The 17,846-nt window shown below is 45.1% G+C and overlaps 1 protein-coding gene and 1 pseudogene across 2 annotated transcripts in view; one reads left to right on the forward strand and one right to left on the reverse strand.

Annotated features, from left to right (window-relative positions):
• The window catches only part of LOC111955011 (DNA topoisomerase 2-beta), a 42,378-nt gene extending 36,408 nt beyond the window's left edge, over positions 1-5,970 (forward strand). For both annotated transcript variants that reach the window (XM_023975024.2, XM_023975025.2), the window contains exons 26-35: positions 44-199; positions 483-566; positions 844-1,041; positions 1,302-1,467; positions 1,736-1,897; positions 3,112-3,396; positions 3,586-3,675; positions 4,594-4,731; positions 4,879-4,979; positions 5,095-5,970. In XM_023975024.2, the coding sequence (XP_023830792.1) occupies positions 44-199; positions 483-566; positions 844-1,041; positions 1,302-1,467; positions 1,736-1,897; positions 3,112-3,396; positions 3,586-3,675; positions 4,594-4,731; positions 4,879-4,979; positions 5,095-5,286 (1,572 nt within the window). In that variant the 3' untranslated portion in view covers positions 5,287-5,970. The remainder of the gene's footprint in view (positions 1-43; positions 200-482; positions 567-843; positions 1,042-1,301; positions 1,468-1,735; positions 1,898-3,111; positions 3,397-3,585; positions 3,676-4,593; positions 4,732-4,878; positions 4,980-5,094) is intronic.
• A 173-nt stretch (positions 5,971-6,143) lies between these two features.
• Positions 6,144-17,846, reverse strand: part of LOC111954809 (retinoic acid receptor beta-like) — a 52,266-nt pseudogene continuing 40,563 nt past the window's right edge.

Here is a 17,846-nt window from a genome sequence, read left to right on the forward strand (position 1 = left end):
ACCCTGTATTCTGATTGGACATGTTCTTGGTCTCTCGCTATAGGCTCTGGAGGAGGACGATCGTGACGGTAATGACAGTGACGGCTCTGTGGACTCTGTGTCGTTGTCGGGACCAAACTTCAACTACATCCTCAACATGCCTCTGTGGTGCCTGTCCAAGGAGAAGGTGGACGAGCTGCTCCGACAGAGAGACAGCAAGGTACTGACTCGGAGAGGAAGGGTGTAGACACCTGACTGTCAAAGACTTGCAATTCTATTCAATAGATCTTTATCGTCCCCAAAGGGCTATTCATTTGCAGCAACATTACACAAGTAGTCAAGGGCTGAGTGTCTCTTTGAACAGTTGTGTGTGTTTTGTTCTTGGAGCATAGTGTGTGAATATCAGTACTTTTTTAATATGTGTATGTGATCGCAGAGGGAAATGAACCCACACGCTCTGTGTTACTAGCACCATGTCTTTCATCAACTGAGTTGTTCAACAGAACGGACAGTTGAATGAGCTGCAGAGGAAGTCTCCTGAGGATCTGTGGAAGGAAGACCTGGCTGTCTTCATTGAAGAACTGGATGTGAGTGGTACCAGCACTACGTGCAGCAGAGTCACTCATCTGAGTCACTGCTTAAGAAGGGACTACTGTCATTTATACCTACTTGTGCGAGACTGCTTTTGTTGGGGAGAAGTCGGGTAATCTCAAGAGTTCTTTCTCCAGGCTTTACTGACGGCAGATCTATTCGTAAATGTTTGGCTTTTATCTCCTTTCACTATAAACCATCACCTCAGTACAAGTGACTTCGACCATTTACAAAAAGTGACTGAGGTGTATTCTCTCCCTGTGCATGTGACAGAAAATCGAGGCCCAGGAGCAGGCAGACATGAGTGCAGGTAAAGGTACCAAGCTGGTGAAGGGCAAGGTGGGCAAGCCCAAGGTGAAGAAACTCCACCTGGAGGAAACGTTACCCTCTCCGTACGGCCGCAGGGTTGTACCCACCATCACACAGGCCATGAAGACTGACGCCTCCAAGAAGATGACCAAGAAGAAGAAGGTAAAACATGTCATATTTGAGATGGATCCTCTCTATGCTTCATTATTAAAGGTCCAGTCTGTAATGTTTCCAGACAATTCCAACCATTGAAGTTGATGATTTATACCCAGTGCTGTATGAGCTTAGTTCAACTGTATACCTCCGTCATAGCTCAGCATTGTTTGCATTGGTCTCTGTGTGTTTTCAGGCATTACACATGATGTGTGTGTGTGTGTGTGTGTGTGTGTGTGTGTGTGTGTGTGTGTGTGTTGGCCTCTCAGGGTGATGCGGACCTGTTGATGAAGCTGGAGTTTGATGATGAGATGGGAGTGCTGGGGTCAGACGGGGGAACAGGGGAGAACTCCCTCAACTCCTCCTCTAATACACCAGCCCCAACCCCAGCCAAGCCCAAGGCCCCCCGGGTCAAACAGGAGAAGAAGGAGCCAGGTCAGCAGATGTTCCATTCTCCTTTCATGTGTCTGTCATCTTTTTGGGCTTCAGTCATGAATTGGGGGAGAAGGGGAGACAGATGAGAGGGATAGACAGGTAGGTGGTGGACCCAAGGATTGTATCCCCGCCTCTTGGGGCAATTCGTAGTTGGGACTCAGAAGTGCTACCACTAGAGGAAACTTTGGCACTCATTTCTTTTAATCACACTTCATGGCTATTAAATAAAAGACCTGAAATCTGAATGAATAAATGTTCTCTATATCAGGTACTCCCAGAGCCAGGAAACCCCCCACACCAAAAGGATCGTCTGGTAAGAAGGTGAAGAAGCGTAACCCCTGGTCGGAGGACGAGTCCAAATCAGAAAGCGACCTGGAGGACAGTGAACCTGTTGTCATCCCCCGAGACACCAAGTCACAACGGGCCTCAGGTAACCACTTACCTACTGGGTTGTGTTCATTAGGACACACCATTAAAACAGAGTGGTTTTTGTTCGATAAGTTCAGACAGTAGCTTCCTTTTTCACTCTGTTTTGGGGTATTTTCATCGTGTTCACTGTCRTGTTAGAACTAGGGACAGGCATTTTTCCTGATCACAGCAGTTAACAGTAGTTAACTGGGCCCTAATCTCGGTTAACCCAGAACTAAAGTCTTGCGTAATTGGTCAGCTGCTCGATTTAAATTCTGGGTCTATACCTATTAAGAGAAGAGCTGAAGAGATGCTAGAACGAGGAACAGAAGCGGAAACAAGTAGCTCTCTCTCTCACTTTGCAAGTTACAGGCCGAATGTCACCTCCCCTCCCGAAATTGGAAAGATGCCAGTAATGACACAGAAACTACTGCTGCTCGTCCCATTCCTTCACGACAGATTGTACTGTACCAGTTATGTTTACGTAGATCTCTCTACGAGAGATTAACTTGGCCTAGAGTTTTTCCTGGTCCAGTCACGTAGTCGATTGGTTGTTTTTTTCCCAACTGTTTTAACCAATCATCAACTTATCATGTTTTTAATTGCATATTCTTTGTGATTGGTCCTTGAGGCCATTTTGAAATGTTTAAGAGCCTCATTCTTATTTCTGTAAAAACCCGAAAGACCAAACGCCTTGGTTCTACTTTTTGCAATAAAGACGCTTTTTTATTTAATTCCATTTGTCCTCCAAGTGTTGATGGATATCCTCTCTACCCAAGTTCGCTTCTCAATTCACGCTCCTTGGTTAGAAAGCAATGTAACGGCAGTGATCCTTTCCCTTTGCAGGTCACGTGGTCAGAAAACTCTCTGGCCTTGCTAATTCTAACATAATAGTTTTGCCTCATTGTCATTCTACACACTATGCTGTCTGTCACCTGGGGTGACTATAACTTGAAACTCCATCAGCTCTTTGAAAGTCTGAAAGTCTGGTTCTCCCTGGCTTGATGAGCCTGAAGTCTGACAGCAGCGTGACGCAATCCATAGAGAGGTTATTCTACGGTTCTCAGCTCTCAAAACACTGATTTGACTCACACTTTGAACTCTGTAGCTCTTCCTTATCACTAGTAGTGGGGTATTAGGACATGCTGCCTTTCAGAAATCATTACAAATCAATCAAACTATAACATGTGATTCAAAACACACCCACATTTATAATGAACTTTGTCTGTTCCTCAGCGGCCAAGCCCAAGTACACATTTGACTTCAGTGAGGAAGAGGATGGAGGAGAGGAAGAGGATGATGATGATGCTGCATCCTTGCCAGCCCGGCCCTGCAAAGACGACTTCACTGCCTCCTCCGAAACTAAAGACCGATACAATGACCACAGCAATGATGATGAAGATATCTTCCCACAGCCCAAACAGACCACCACCACCGTCTCACCAGCAAAGAAGAAGGAACCAGAGAGTATATTCTCCTCCTCCAAATCAGCCTGCTCCTCTGAAAAGAGCAATGACAGTGGTGAGTTCACACAGCAAGCTCAGCATGTTTGCCTTGTCTTGTACTTTCTTTAGTAAAAGTTTAGATGTATATTTCTTGTTTTTATTTCCTGTCTTGTGTGTTTGTCTATGAAAAAGGACTTTGTCTGTACATAAGCTCCTAGTCCCTGCGTTCATCTGAGGGTTAATGTCTGTTACTCTTCTCTTCCAGACGATCTGAAGTTGGACAGTGACGAGGAAGACAAGGCCTTCTCATACTCCAGCAGCTCTGCCTTCGACAAACCTGTCCCAGCTAAGAAAGGTAACACACAGAGCCAAATATGTATCTACAGCCTGGCCACATTAAACAGACGTACATTTGTGTACCTTCATTAAGTACTTCTTACATTTCATATGAAATAATGGGCTGCTTACTTAAGACAGAACAATAGGGAATGTTTGTCAGGGAGGATGGGTGGGCGTATACCGTGATCGAGAGGTTGCGTGTTCGAGTCGCGTCGGAGACAACTAGCATTTTAGTTAACCTTCCCCCTGACCTTTTCCTAACCTTAACCTAATTCTCATGACATTCTAGGCAAAATTCTCCTTTCCTTTGACATTATGACACAACAAGCAGCCTGGTCTCAGAGCAAGACGTATAATACTATACGTCCTCCAACACGTATGATACTATACATCCTCCAATTTGTATGATGTTGTATGACCGCTATTACATTACAATTTCTGACTTTGGTAACACCCACATCTGCCGCTAGAGGGAACACTAATGCAAATCTCAAATKAAATCACATTTTATTGGTCACATGCACGTGATTAGCAGATGTTATTGCGGGTGTAGCAAAATGCTTGTGCTTCCAACTCCGACAGTGCAGTAATATCTAACAAATTACCCAACATATACCCAATACACACAAATCTAATTCGGAATGAATTAAGACTATATACATATGGACGAGCGATGTCAGAGTGGAACGGACAGAGATACAGTTAGAATAGTATAGAATACAGTATATACATATGAGATGAGTAATGCCAGATATGCCAGGAATCCCTCTTACAAATCTCACTACCAAGGGGGGTTAAAAAGATACTGATAATGTTGCTGCTGCTGAATAAAGTGTACTATATAGGGAATAGGGTGCCTTTTTAGACGCAGACATGGTGTCTTGCTGAGATCCTTGTTATTATTGATTGGCTCACTCTCTGTTACCCACAACAGTGAAGAAGCCTTCAGATGCAGCTCCCAAACCCAGGAAAGCACCAGTACCCAAAGAGCCACCAAAACAGAAGTTGGACACGTCCGTTTGGGACTCCGACTCAGATACCGGCTCCAAYAAGCCTGCAACACCACTCAAAGGTACAGGCTTACCTCACAATGACCAGTGGAGAGTCAGTAAGCTTAACCTCTATTTCTCTATGAATATAAAAGATTGACAAGTGTAAACTGACTATAAAAGGGTGTGAACCGAGTGTAACCTGGATGTGTTTTTCCTTACCTGTGTAGGTAAAGGCGGAGGGAGGAAGAGGAAGCAGTCTGAATCTGAAGAGGATGATTTCAGTCCCAAGAAGACTCCTGGGAAAACATCCAAAGCCCCTACCAGCAGAGTAAGAGAGTGTGTCTGTGTGTGTCATTGAATCATATAGGATATTAGAAGATACAAAAAAATCGAAGACTTCCATACAACAAGATACTTAGTCTTCTCGTCTTCTCCCTGTGTAGAAACCGTCAAAGAAAGCAGCCGTGACCCCACCCCCCATGTCAGATGATGATGATGTACACTCCAACCGTTTCAGCCAATCCGGCACGGTATCCCAAGACCGACCGTGCAGAAGCAGTGCCAAGAAGGAAGTGAAGTACTTTGCTGAGTCAGCGTCAGGATCAGACGACGATCAGTACGACATGTTCGACTAGACCATGGAATCCCTCCCACACAGGCTCTGTTCCAATGCTTCCTCCATCCCTTGAAGTAATCACAGATCTTCATTGGTTGGACTAGGGAAAGTAATTGGTTGGTACCCCATGCTGTCACCTATCCAATCAATTATGATCTGTGATCACCTTGATGAAATCAGGAAGGATGGGTTTTTAAACAATTTGAACAGCCATTTGCACACACACCGCTTGAGTAATTTTAACATGCATCCTTCCTTCACTTTCTAGAAGAAATCATCTGAGAGGTGGGATAGGTGTAGGCAGTGGTTGTATAAATATCCAGTCATGTTTAAATATCATGTGATTATTTCAACGTAGGAAGGAAGAATTTAGTTTTGAAGTATTCAACCAGGACCAGACACACACTGGTTGAAATACCCCTGTGCTGTGTCCCACAGACTTTTGTACATTCCCCCCCCTTAATTTTAATGGTGATGTTTAATGCTTTCTACTGTGTAGGTGTTTTACACTTTTTATTATACATACAAAACAATTTTGTTTTTTAAATTATTATTATTACCATGGAAATGTTCTGTATTTGTCCTAAGCAGCTTTTAGAAGTTAGGAACGCGGTGCTTCAGCACATTTTAACTGTTAAAAAGTCAAAGAGACAATGTACCTTTTTGAACAAGAACTTGGAAGTAAACGATGAAATGTAAATTATTCTCTGGCCGTTGGGTTTTCTGTCCTTTTGAATGTGATTTTCTTAATTAACTTCACTCTATTTCCTGCAGAGCAGAACCTTAGGAACATGATATATACACACACACAGTATTCAAGGCTTCGAGGTTACAGTAAATCAAAATATTCAGGTTATAATACATCCACGCATTATGTATTTTAAAATAAATATATTTTTATTACTTTGCCAGGGCATTTCATGGTAAAGTTAAACAGTATATGAACATATAAAGCATTGTTAATATACAAACAGACAATATTGAAAACGAAAACAAGATAGAAGCTCACCGTAAAGCTCCTTATGAGGACTTCCTGCTTTCTCTTCCCACCAGGCCAGCAGGAGGTTCTGGGTAAATGTATAATCACCATGACAACTCCCTGCTGCCCTGCCCACCCTCCAGTAAGACAAAGTTAAGAAAAACTCAACCATAATTTGATCATGTCTCTTCATAATAACGCTAACTATACAACACTGCATATGATGACAATGAGGTTTTCTGATACCGATGGGGAGAAAAAGGCAATCATATACATTATTTGTAAAATGTTAAACTTTTGAACATTGACACTTTTTGAACAGGCATAACAAAAAAGTTGCTTTCGAAGGTAATTTTTTTTGAGGTTCACAGTCATGCTTCTACTGGATAGTTGGATAATGGGCCACCTTCAGTAGGGCACCGCGGTGGAACGTTCATATAGAAATACGTTGCATAGAACAGACACCACTGACTTGTAGAGTATGGAATCGTCATGCCAGATCTATTCAGTGTATTTCTATCTGCAATGTTCAGTACGTTGCCCCCTTCCGGAACACGTATTGTGTCTTATTCCGTTATTGACTTAACCAAATTTCTGTCAGTTGATTGATTTAGTGACAGCTGCTTGGCATTCCAACTGAAGAAGGGAAAGCAGCTCTGTTGTTTGATCAGCGATGACATCGGGGTAACTAGGGTTTCGAAATTCCGGAAACTTTTCACAAATTGAAGAATTCCACATTGGAAATTCCTTTAGCTTATTACCTCCTGATTACGAAAATCCTCTGACCATGATCCCCCCCTCCCAAAAAAAAGGAATTTGTGGAAGGTTTCTGGAATTTTGCAACCTTATTGTGAACCCATGCTCAGGTACTGAATGATGTAGGGGTGAGCAGCTGCTACCCAAGAGGGGCTGGCTATGAGATGAAGCTCTGAGAGGTCAGATAGCCTAAAGCTGCCATTAGTTGAGACATAAAGCACACCACACACACACCATCTAATACATGAACAAGTCTGCAGTGAGATAGTAGTAGTAAATATTAACAGTTACATCGGTACAACATTCAACAGAAACCAATGTAAATTCGGCATTGTGGAATCGATTGAGTTCCCTGCTGTGTCACCTGGTGCCTGTAGGTGGCGCTCAAGTCACTAGGGAGATGGATGTAGACATTCTTCAGCTGTGAAATAAGTTTTCCAACTTCAAAGACACTCAGGGTAAATTTCAGAAGTCTTTCCTTGATTCGTCACCTCAACAACACATTGGAGAAGGTCTGAGGTTCTGCCCCCTTTCCTCCAATGCGTTTTGAGAAGGAGGTGTGGCATCAAGGGAGAGGAATGTAGGGAAGGCTATTGACATTCACCCACACTGCTCTTGTGATGAGCCACCAGGATTGTTTTCCCCTACATCCCTCTCTCCCTTAGAGGGAAAGAGAGCATTTGATTTTTTGTCATACATACAATGAGATGCAATGAATTTGACAAAACGCTGTTTTGAAGTAAGTATTCCTTTAACACTGCATATCATTCCTATGTAACGCCTGGACGGCATATTCACATTCAAACATGGTACAACGGAGACAGTTTTGTTTCCCCCTGAAGATATGTATGTATTACATGTGGTGTTGATATGGAGGAGAGGAGATGGTTATGTGTGAGATGTTTCTGAAAGGTTCTAGCCAGGGTTGGGGTCAATTCCATGTCTATTCAGGAAGCAAACTGAAATAATCCAACAGGAATTGACCCCAACCCTGGTTCTAGCTGACTGACTACAGTGGTCATCTATTCCCTTGTGGTAAAATGTTTGCCTCTATTCAGAATAAAAACCCTTCCTATCTTTATACCTCTGAGATGAGTGACTCAATAATCACCCATAACAGTTTATGCCAAATTATTATTACCCTTAAGAATGATAAAGAAAACTGTTTATTACCATCACCCTTAACATTATGTCGGCTACATATAATTCACGTTCAAGTTTTATATAAGTACTATGAGAAGTATTGCCTTTGTGCTAGTTGAGTAACTGGTCACCATCTGAATAAATGATATTGTCTATAGCCTGGCTTCCACACTGAATATGACTCTGTTTCACTTCACAACAGTGAAACGAACTGAGCAATATTCAGTGTGGATTCTAGGCTATTAACTTTATAAATAGTGTCCAAATTCTAATCTGTGATTTAGAGTTAGATCCAATCCGTAGAGCTGAAGAACAGTGTAATTTCCCATTGAGCAGACATATGTAGTGTTTACCGTGAATGCAGTCTCCGCCAACGTGGGAACATTGCCTTTACATTTTAATCGCGGTACACCGCAGATCTTCAGTGCTATGGACTAAATCTAGCCCTTAGGCTCTAAAGAAAAACAGCTTTACTAAGAATATATTTATAAGATCAGAACGGCTGTTGCGTCGGCGGCCGATATGGGACATCGTTCCTCATCCCTGAGAAAAAGAGCTGTCTAGTGGATCTGCCGTACAAAACACAAAGCAGGGTTGGGTTCAGGAGATGCAACGTTCAGGAAAATATATTCTTGTTTTAGAGCTGACATGATTCCCTATTCTACATGATAGAGAAGCGCATGTTTACATAATATATTTATATCTGAACATTCTGTGATGTTGCAACCCAAATGAAGGCTACCCGAGCTTGTCTATCTATAATTACTGCACGTCTCAGGGGTTAAGGGTCATGTGTAAAGAATCTCCTTTGCATCACTGTAGTTTTGCACAGGACTTGTGGAGGAGCAAGGCAACGGTCAGTCACTCTGTAGGACTAGAACTAAGAATGTGCAGTGGCTACTAGAGTCTAGTGTACAATCTTCCCGGCCAAGCGGTTAGGTCATGAATATGTATTTTAACGATTGCAATGTCCCCGTGGTTTCCTTCCAAAACAAGACACTTATGTATGCAAGTATGTAAGAAGGGGTAGGTAGTGATTCTGGACCTACAGGACTCCTTGTAATCCTGGCCCAGAACGCAATGTTCATTTTGTGTTGCGCAGACGCTTGTAGTTGCTGACAGCCATTAATGTACAATTACTAGATTGAATCTGCATCAGAGAAGTAATTTACAGTTTAACACTGTAATAAGAATGCATTTAACTGCACAGATGGTGGAGAATGTTCAAGAGAATTGCAAGGAAACTTCAAATGTATAACCAAATTCATTAAAAAACAAAGCATCTACATTTCTCAGTGGCGCAAGCTTGGGTTAAGGAAAGTCTTTGTCAATGAGAGTCGCTTAACCCTTATCTTTATCCAGAGATTTCACTTGTTAACACTGCTTGGTTTCTCTCTGGTAATGTCATTTAATGATAAAATCTCAGAAGCCTTTTAGCCTCAGAAGCCCTGTACATTACATTACAGCCTGTTATCTGTGATAGACAGATCCAATCTGGTAATAGTTTATCTAGATTCAATCTAGTCATTGTATATCTATGGCCTCTACAGTCTGAGGAAGCGGCTGAAGAGATGCAGCCACTGACACGGGAGAGAAACCTCTAGCACTCGGGCTTTATGGTGATGTAATGTACACTGATGGAGACGTCAACATAATGAGTTATAAAAGACAAAACAAAAAACAGCTTTAAATAGAGGAACAAATATAAAGTATTAGTCTTCCATACTGTCTATATGCAAGAACAGTCTATATAACTGTTTTTGTAAAGGACTTTACATTTTAGCCCCCCTTTGAACCTTGTCATGTATGTACTGTTTCGCATCAAACAATAATATTTAAGACAATGGAAAAAGCACCACAAAATTCATCATAGAAACAGACAGATTTCTAACCATACAATGGTATATACAATGTATTCCAACAATGTGAGACAGAGTGAGACAGAGGGAGAGACAGGGAGAGAGAGGGAGAGAGACAGAGGGAGAGAGACAGAGAGAGGGAGAGAGACAGAGAGAGAGAGAGAGAGGGAGAGAAAGAAAGATTAAAACTACGTATTAAACTTGTCGAGTCCATCATGCAGGGATGAATTTATACAGGAGACCTGAGGAGGATGACCTATGACCTTTGTGTACAACAAGTAAGTGGGCGTGGCCGGGCGAGGTCAAACCCAACTCAACCAATCACACCCTAGTCCCCGAGACACAACGCCAAAATAAGAGCTCAATAAATGTAGAATTATACACAAACCAACCACTGGTCCTTTTTTAAGGGAAAATAAAGCGCTAAAGAGAGAGAAGGAAAAAACAAACGTAAAGGATAACATAAGAACAAGCAAAGGTGGTGGTGGTTCGCTAAGGGACCAACGGCCTGAGGGGAGGAGGAGAGGAGAGGGGAGAAGGAGYGGTCCACTATGCGGTTGACCTATTTTCAGTTGTTTTTTTTTTTTTGCAAAGGAATGTCAGCGAGAGAGAGTGTCAGTCTGAGAGGCCCCTGAGTTCCACGGGGACCTAGGGGTCCTCTTCCTCCTCCTCCTTGGGGYCCGCTATGGGCCCGTCACTGTCTGAAGCATCTGGGTCAGGGTCAGTGGACACAGGGCAGGGTTTACCCCCCTTAGGGATTCCCTTCTTGGGGCTGCTGCCGTCCTCGCCCTCGGTGCTGCTCTGGCCGTCTTGGCCCTCTGAGTTCTCCAGCATCTCCTGGATCAGAGGAGGCATGGAGCCAGGGATCTCCATCTTCAGCGAAATGACCCGCTCCGCACCTGGAGGGAGAGGAAAGGACATATTGCAAAACAAACGTATTGCAAAWTTATGTTATAGGGCATTAGTGTACAAAGTTTTCCTACTGAACTGCTATTGAATCTATAGTGTGCTCATTTCTACTCAGTTTTATTKGTGTATTAGTCTCTGTGATGTCTGTACCTTTGGCGCTGATGCTGCGGAGGTCAGTGATCTTCATCAGGGTCTTGGGGAACATGTGTGGCTTGCTAGGCCTCCTCTTCCTCACGTAGATCTTCAGAGCTTCCAGTAGAGGCTCCTGGAGCTGGTCGACCTTAGAGGGTTCCTCCAGGTCCTGACGGTCTGTGAGAGACAGATTGAGGGAGAGAGAGTCACACAGATCAATTTCAAATTCATGAAGCATCTTCTTTGTACATAGGCTATGTAGGACCAACGACTTAGAAAGACACATCCCAGAGTCATACAGTAGGGAAACGCTAGGCCTTTACCAGGCCATACACCCCATCAGCTTGCACTCTGCTATAGTTGGCATTAAAGGAGATGTGCTGTAAATGTCTAGAAACGGGGGAGTTGCCTGAATTCTAACTCGGTTAGAAGTAATCCAACTTGAACGGTTTCCATTGAACATTAAAAGGGCTTATGGTGTAGGAAATATATATACAATTCAACCAACGTCTTTTTAGTTCTCAAGAGACAGTAGCCCTATATGATCATCTTACCACCTTCTATTTGTCACATTGTCCCTTGTAATGCTTGCAGTACCAATTCAATCCATAAGTGGTCAGTGTGTGAGTGCGTTGAGAGAACAGGCTCCTGCTGTGGGAACGGCCTGCCTCCCAGTCACAGAGTCACATTACTGAGAGACTCACAGCAGTGGAGAGTGTTTAGTTATTTCCTCTGTGGATTATGCAACAGCATGTAATATATGTCAAGGCTCTGGGGATTCACACATTGGAATGGAAACTTACGCAGTCACAGACTTCAGAGTCAGAGCAGGGGGATACCTAGTCAGTTGTACAACTGAATACATTCAACTGAAATGTGTCTTCCACATTCAACCCAACCCCTCTGAATCAGAGAGGTGCGGAGGGCTGCCTTAATCCACATCCACGTCATCGGTGCCCGGGGAACAGTAGCTGCCTTGGGAGGAGCGTGTGTCAGAGTGTCTGTTTGCGCATGTTTGTAACTGCATTATGGAAAAATGTAGAGCTCAATGTGTGTGTGTGTTTTAATGTCTGCCTGCCATGTCCCAGCTGAGGGAGAACTAGTGCCTGGGTGTTTTGTGCTGAAACAGGCTGAACAGAACAGACTCATCTCCTGTGGGAACAGTCCAACACACACACCCTGTCTCACAGAGATGGACCTGTGGATGACCTGATTCCAGACTTTGAGTCTGTCTGTGTAAGTCTGTATCAGAAGTGTCCATTCAGAGTTGTACTGCCTTTCTAACGACTTGTCCAAGCTTCACATCTGCCCCAAAGGCACCTTTCAACCTTAGACTGGGAAACTTTTACTACTTCTTAAATCACCATCTCTCGGACTCTGGCACCGACCAATCTCTCTCCTTGCCCAGCTCTCTCTCTCTCCTTGCTCCCCCCTCCCTCTCTCCTTGCACCCCGGGCTGGTGCCCGCTGGGTATGTACACCCCACTGTGGTGCCCGCCTCTGGAGATGACAGTCACCTTCTTACCCCCCCAGATGGGACTGAGGTGGTCTGTCGTCTCTGTGTCACAAAATTCAAACTTTTATTTAGACATTTCATCTCGTGACATACTATTCAACACTAATGTCACTAATGACAGATGCTTAACGAATATATGCGACCTTCAAAGAAAGTGCAGAAAGTGTAGTGTACCTCCAGAGATGAGGCAGATGGCGCTGAGCAGGCCTGTCTCTGTGTCGTCCATCTCCATGGGCAGCAGCTGGTGGGCGAAGGTGAACACCAGGTCAGTGAGCGGGCCGAAGCCTGCGTTGTGCATCTGGGTCCGGTTCAGGGTCAGCCCGTCTGAGAACGTCATGGTGTCCTGATCCGGAGTGTACCGCGTACAGATACGCAAAATCTAAATGACAGGGGACAGGAGAGGAGAAAATTATACATTACGTATACACACACATTATCTGACAGAGGAGAGGATAGGGACAGTGAGGGGGAGGAGAGAGGGACAGTGAGGGGGAGGAGAGAGGGACAGTGAGGGGGAGGAGAGAGGGACAGTGAGGGGGAGGAGAGGAGAGAGGGCACGGTTGGGTAGGTTACAATCTAAATGTAATCCGTTACAGTTACTAGTTACCTGTCTATAATTGTAATCAGTAATGTAACTTTTGGATTACCCAAACTCAGTCATGTAATCTGATTACATTCAGTTACTTTTAGATAACTTTCCCCTTAAGAGGCATTAGAAGAAGACAATAATGTATGTTACCAATTGAACAACATCTATTGCAGGATAAATCAATGTTAAAGTTTACATAGCTGACCATATATGGATGTTACATTGTACTTTATGGGTTGGTTATGTAGGCTTCTTCTAACCCATCGCTTTCTACTACATATAATAATACCATTAAATTATATCTTTACATTAATATATATACTTTATATGTCAAAAATGGATGTAGCAACTACAGATTGCCCCGTTAAGTCTATCCAAAGTGTGCAAGTTTGAACATGTGTCCATTAGGCCTATGGAGTTTTTCCCAGCATGTATTAGATTGAGCAATAAAAGCTTCACTTTCATTCCATAGGCTGGGATCTGCATTATGCAGATGTTGCAGGAGCGCATTTTTCATTGGCTGTACACTGGTTTCAAAAACAATGACTGATAGGCACCTTAAACTCCTTGAATTCAACCATTATTGGGTTCAAATACACATTTAGATTTGTAAGTAATCCTTGAAGTAATCATCTAGTTTTCAAAAGTATCTGTAATCTGATTACAATATTTTAGCTGGTAACATAATGGATTACAGTTACCGTTTTTTGTAATCCCTTACATGTAATCCGTTACTCCCCCAAACCCTGAGAGAGGGCCAGTCAGGGGCGAGGAGCGGAGAGAGGGACAGTAAGCGAGAGAGGAAGAGCACAGTAAGCAGGAAGGGAGCAGGGACAGTGAAGACGAGAAGGAGAGACAGTAAGCACGGAGGAGAGAGAGGCCGACAGTAAGACGGAGAGAGAGAAGGACACGTAAGACGGAGGAGAGGAGAGAGGACAGTAGACGGAGGCGCGGAGAGGAAGGGAACAGTAAGACGGAGGAGAGGAGAGAGCGACAGTAAGACGGAGGAGAGAGAGAGGGACAGTAAGCCGAGGAGAGGAGAGTAGGGAAGTCGCCGGGGGGAGCGGAGAGCGGGACAGTAAGAGGGAGGAGCAAGAGAAGCGACAGTCACGGAGGGAGGACGGAGAGAAGGGACAGTAGGACGGAGGAGAGAAGGAGGGCGAGACAGTCAGGGAAGTGAGAGCGAGAGAGGAACAGAGCGAGAGGAAGAGGAGAAGAAGGGACAAGCGGGAGGAAGCGGAGATGAGGGACAGTAAGACGGAGCGCAGCCAGGAGAGAGGCGTACGAACGGAAGGAGAGGAGAAGAGGGACAGTAAGACGGGGGAGAGGAGAGAGGACATAAGTCGGAGGAGGGAGGAGGGAGAAAGAAGGGAGGAGCAGGTAGAGAGGCATAGAGAGGAGAGGAGAGCGACATTACAGGGAGGAGCGGAGAGAGAGGACAGTAAGAGGAGGAGAGGATAGAGGGACAAGTCGTGGGAGGAGGAGGGAGGGACAGTCAGAGGGGAGGAGAAGGAGAGAGGGACGCCCATAAGAGGGGGGCAAGGAGCGAGGAAGGGACCAAGAGGAGGAGCGGAGGAGGCCATAGAGGAGAGAGAGAGAAGCATTAAGATCGGAGGAGTAGGAGAGAGGGACTAGTTAAGAGGGAGGAGAGGAAGAGAGGGACAATTAAGAACGGAGGAGAAAGGAAGAGGGACATAGACGGAGGAAGGAGAGAGGCACGAGTAAGAGGGGCTGAGGAGGAGGGACTATACGACGGAGGAGAGCTGAGAGAGGGGACCCATAAGACGGGGGGGAGGACGGGACAGTAAAAGAGGAGAAGAGGAAGAGAAGTGACATTAGAGAGAGAGGAGAGAGAGACAGAAACGGAGGAGAGGAGAGGGAAGTAGGGGGAGGAGCGGGAGAGAGGGACAGTAAGAACGGAGGAGAGGAGAGAGCGGACAGTCAAGGAAGGAGGAAGGAGTAGTAGGGACAGTAAACGGAGAGGAGAGAGGGAGTCAGAGAGGGAGAGTTAAGACGGAACGTTAGGGGAGGAAGAGGAGGGGGACAGTCAGACGGAGGAGCGGAGAGAGGGACAGTAAGACGGAAGGAGAGGAGAGAGGACATTAAGACGGAGGAGAGGGAGAGGAGCGGAAGAGGGGAGGAGTGAGAGAGGAGGGAGCATTAAGACGGAGAAGAAGGAAGAGGGACAGTCAGGGGAGGAGAGGAGAAGAGGTGACAGTAGCCGGGAGGAAAGGAAGAGGGACAGTAAAGAGGGAGGAAGGAAGAGGGCCAGTAAGACGGAGAAGAGGAGAGAGGGACAGGTCAGGGGAGGAGCGGAAGAGGGACAGTAAGAGGAGGAGAGAAGAGCGACAGTAAAGGGAGGAAGAGGAGGAGAGGGACAGTCAGGGGAGGAGAGGAGAGAGGAACAGTAAGCGACGGAGGAGAGGGAAGAGAGGGACGTTCAGGGGGAGGAGAGGAGAGAGGGAACAGTCAGGGGAGGAGAGGAAGAGGGAACAGTAAACGGAGGAGAAGGAGAAGAGGGACAGTCAGGGGGGAGAGAGAGAGGGACAGTAAGAGGGAGTGAAGTGTCGACGGGGCTTGTTAAAGAGTAAGAAAGACAAACTCAAAGTGAAGCACTCAGAGGGACAGGCTATGCACTAGTTATACTATAACACCTGTAGGCTAGGACCTGACACCGTTCACAGCCAACAAAGACTAAAAAGAGAACCACCAACTATGATCATGAACTTGGGAGGAAAAACCTCAAGTGTGTCTGTGCTGCTTGCTTCTGTATTTTAAACAGCTATACACGGTGTGTGTGTGTATGTGTCTGTGTGTGTCTGACAGCCGGTGTTGTGAGTCCCCAGCCAGCCATGTTTTATTCTGTTCATTTTGCGGACGCTCCTGCACTCACTGTCCCCCACTTCACACACCACCACCCCACACACACACTCACAGCACACAACAAATCACACCCCCACACACACACACACACACACACACACACACACACACACACACACACACACACACACACACACACAACACACACCACACGCACACACACACAGCACACACACACACACACACTAACACGCCAGCACACACACACACAGCACACACACACACACAACACACACACACCACACACACACACAACAACACAGACACACACACGTTTGTTCTTCTTGAACAAACTTGCTGCGCCCAGATCTAGAACAACATAACGCAGGCCAGCGTCCTTCACTGTAGAAACCTGTCAGGGTGTGTGTGAGAGAAGAGTGATCTAAGCAGGACTTCAACTTCTCACCTTCCAACTCCAGTGGCTTCCACTGGACACACCACTGGTTGAATCAATGTTGTTTCCAACGTGGAATAGACGTTGAGATTGACGTCTGTACCCAGTGGGATCTCAATTTGGACAAATACCGCTAGTCATAGCAAACAATCCATCCAGCATTACTGCAAATCCCCCATCTAATCAGTGGCAAACAGTTCTCTCATCCAAACCAGGGAAGTGATACTGTAATACGGCCAACTGCCATAATCAGACCACAGGATAAACACCACAATAAACACGATGAATATGACTGTAGGATAACATCTATCCATTTAACACCGCAGTCGCTGTACAGAAAGCTACAGGGATTACATAATATTCACATCATCATACATTTACTTTCACTAATCTATTAAATAGTCATACTACTTTAGATAAATTACTACCCCTATGATACAGTGATTACTCACTAACCCTGGGCGCTTGAACAGTGACACCTATTCTACGCTGCTTGTGCTGTGAGCTTCCCAGTGAAGAAGATGACAGAGGCCCTTTCAGGTCAGGCATACTGCGGGGGTCTGAGCTGAGGATGAGAGGAGCGAGAGAGCGAAGGAGAGAAGAAGCAAAAGTGTCAGTAAATTGGAGTAAGGAGCGATCAGGGAAGTAAGATAAGATGTGCTTGAATGCAAGGAGCTGACTGAGTCTCATAGAGCAGAGAGAGAAGAGAGAAGAGAGAGACAGAGATAGAGAGAGAGAGAGAGACAGAGAGAGAAAGAGAGAGAGAGAAGATAGAGAGAGCAGAGAGAGAGAGAAGGAACAGAGAGAGACAGAGACAGAGACAGAGCATGAGAAGGACAGAGAGAGAGAGAGAAGAAGAGAGGAACAAGAGAGACGAAGAAAAGAGACGAGAGACACTAGAGAAGAGACGAGGAGACAGAGAAGAGAGAGAGAGAGAGAAGAAGAGAGAGAGAGAGACCATGGAGAGAAGAGAAGAGAGGAGAGACGAAGAGAGAGGCGAGAGAGACAGAGTACAGAGACAGAGAGACAGAGACGAACAGAGAGAGAGCAGAGACAGAAGACAGAGAGAGACAGAAGACACGAGAACAGAGAGAGAAGACAACCCAAGGAACAGACGAGAGAGAGAGAGAGAAAGAAGACGAGAGAGGACAGAGAGAGAAGAGAGAGAGAAGAGAGAGACAGAGAGAGGGAGAGAGAGAGACGAGAGAGAGAGAGAGAAGAGAGAGAGAGACAAGAGACAGAGAGAGCGAGAGAGAGAGAGAGAGAGAGGAGAGAGAGGAGAAAGAGAGAAGAGAGAGAGAGAGAGTGAAGGAAGTGAGAAGATAAGAGAGAGAGAGAGAGGAGAGGATAGAGAGACACTATGGAGAGAGTGACACATGGAGAGAGTTAAATAAAAAAAATTCTTATTACAAAATAAAAA

This window comes from Salvelinus sp. IW2-2015, linkage group LG30, assembly GCF_002910315.2.
Source record: "Salvelinus sp. IW2-2015 linkage group LG30, ASM291031v2, whole genome shotgun sequence".
NCBI classification, from domain to species: domain Eukaryota; kingdom Metazoa; phylum Chordata; class Actinopteri; order Salmoniformes; family Salmonidae; genus Salvelinus; species Salvelinus sp. IW2-2015.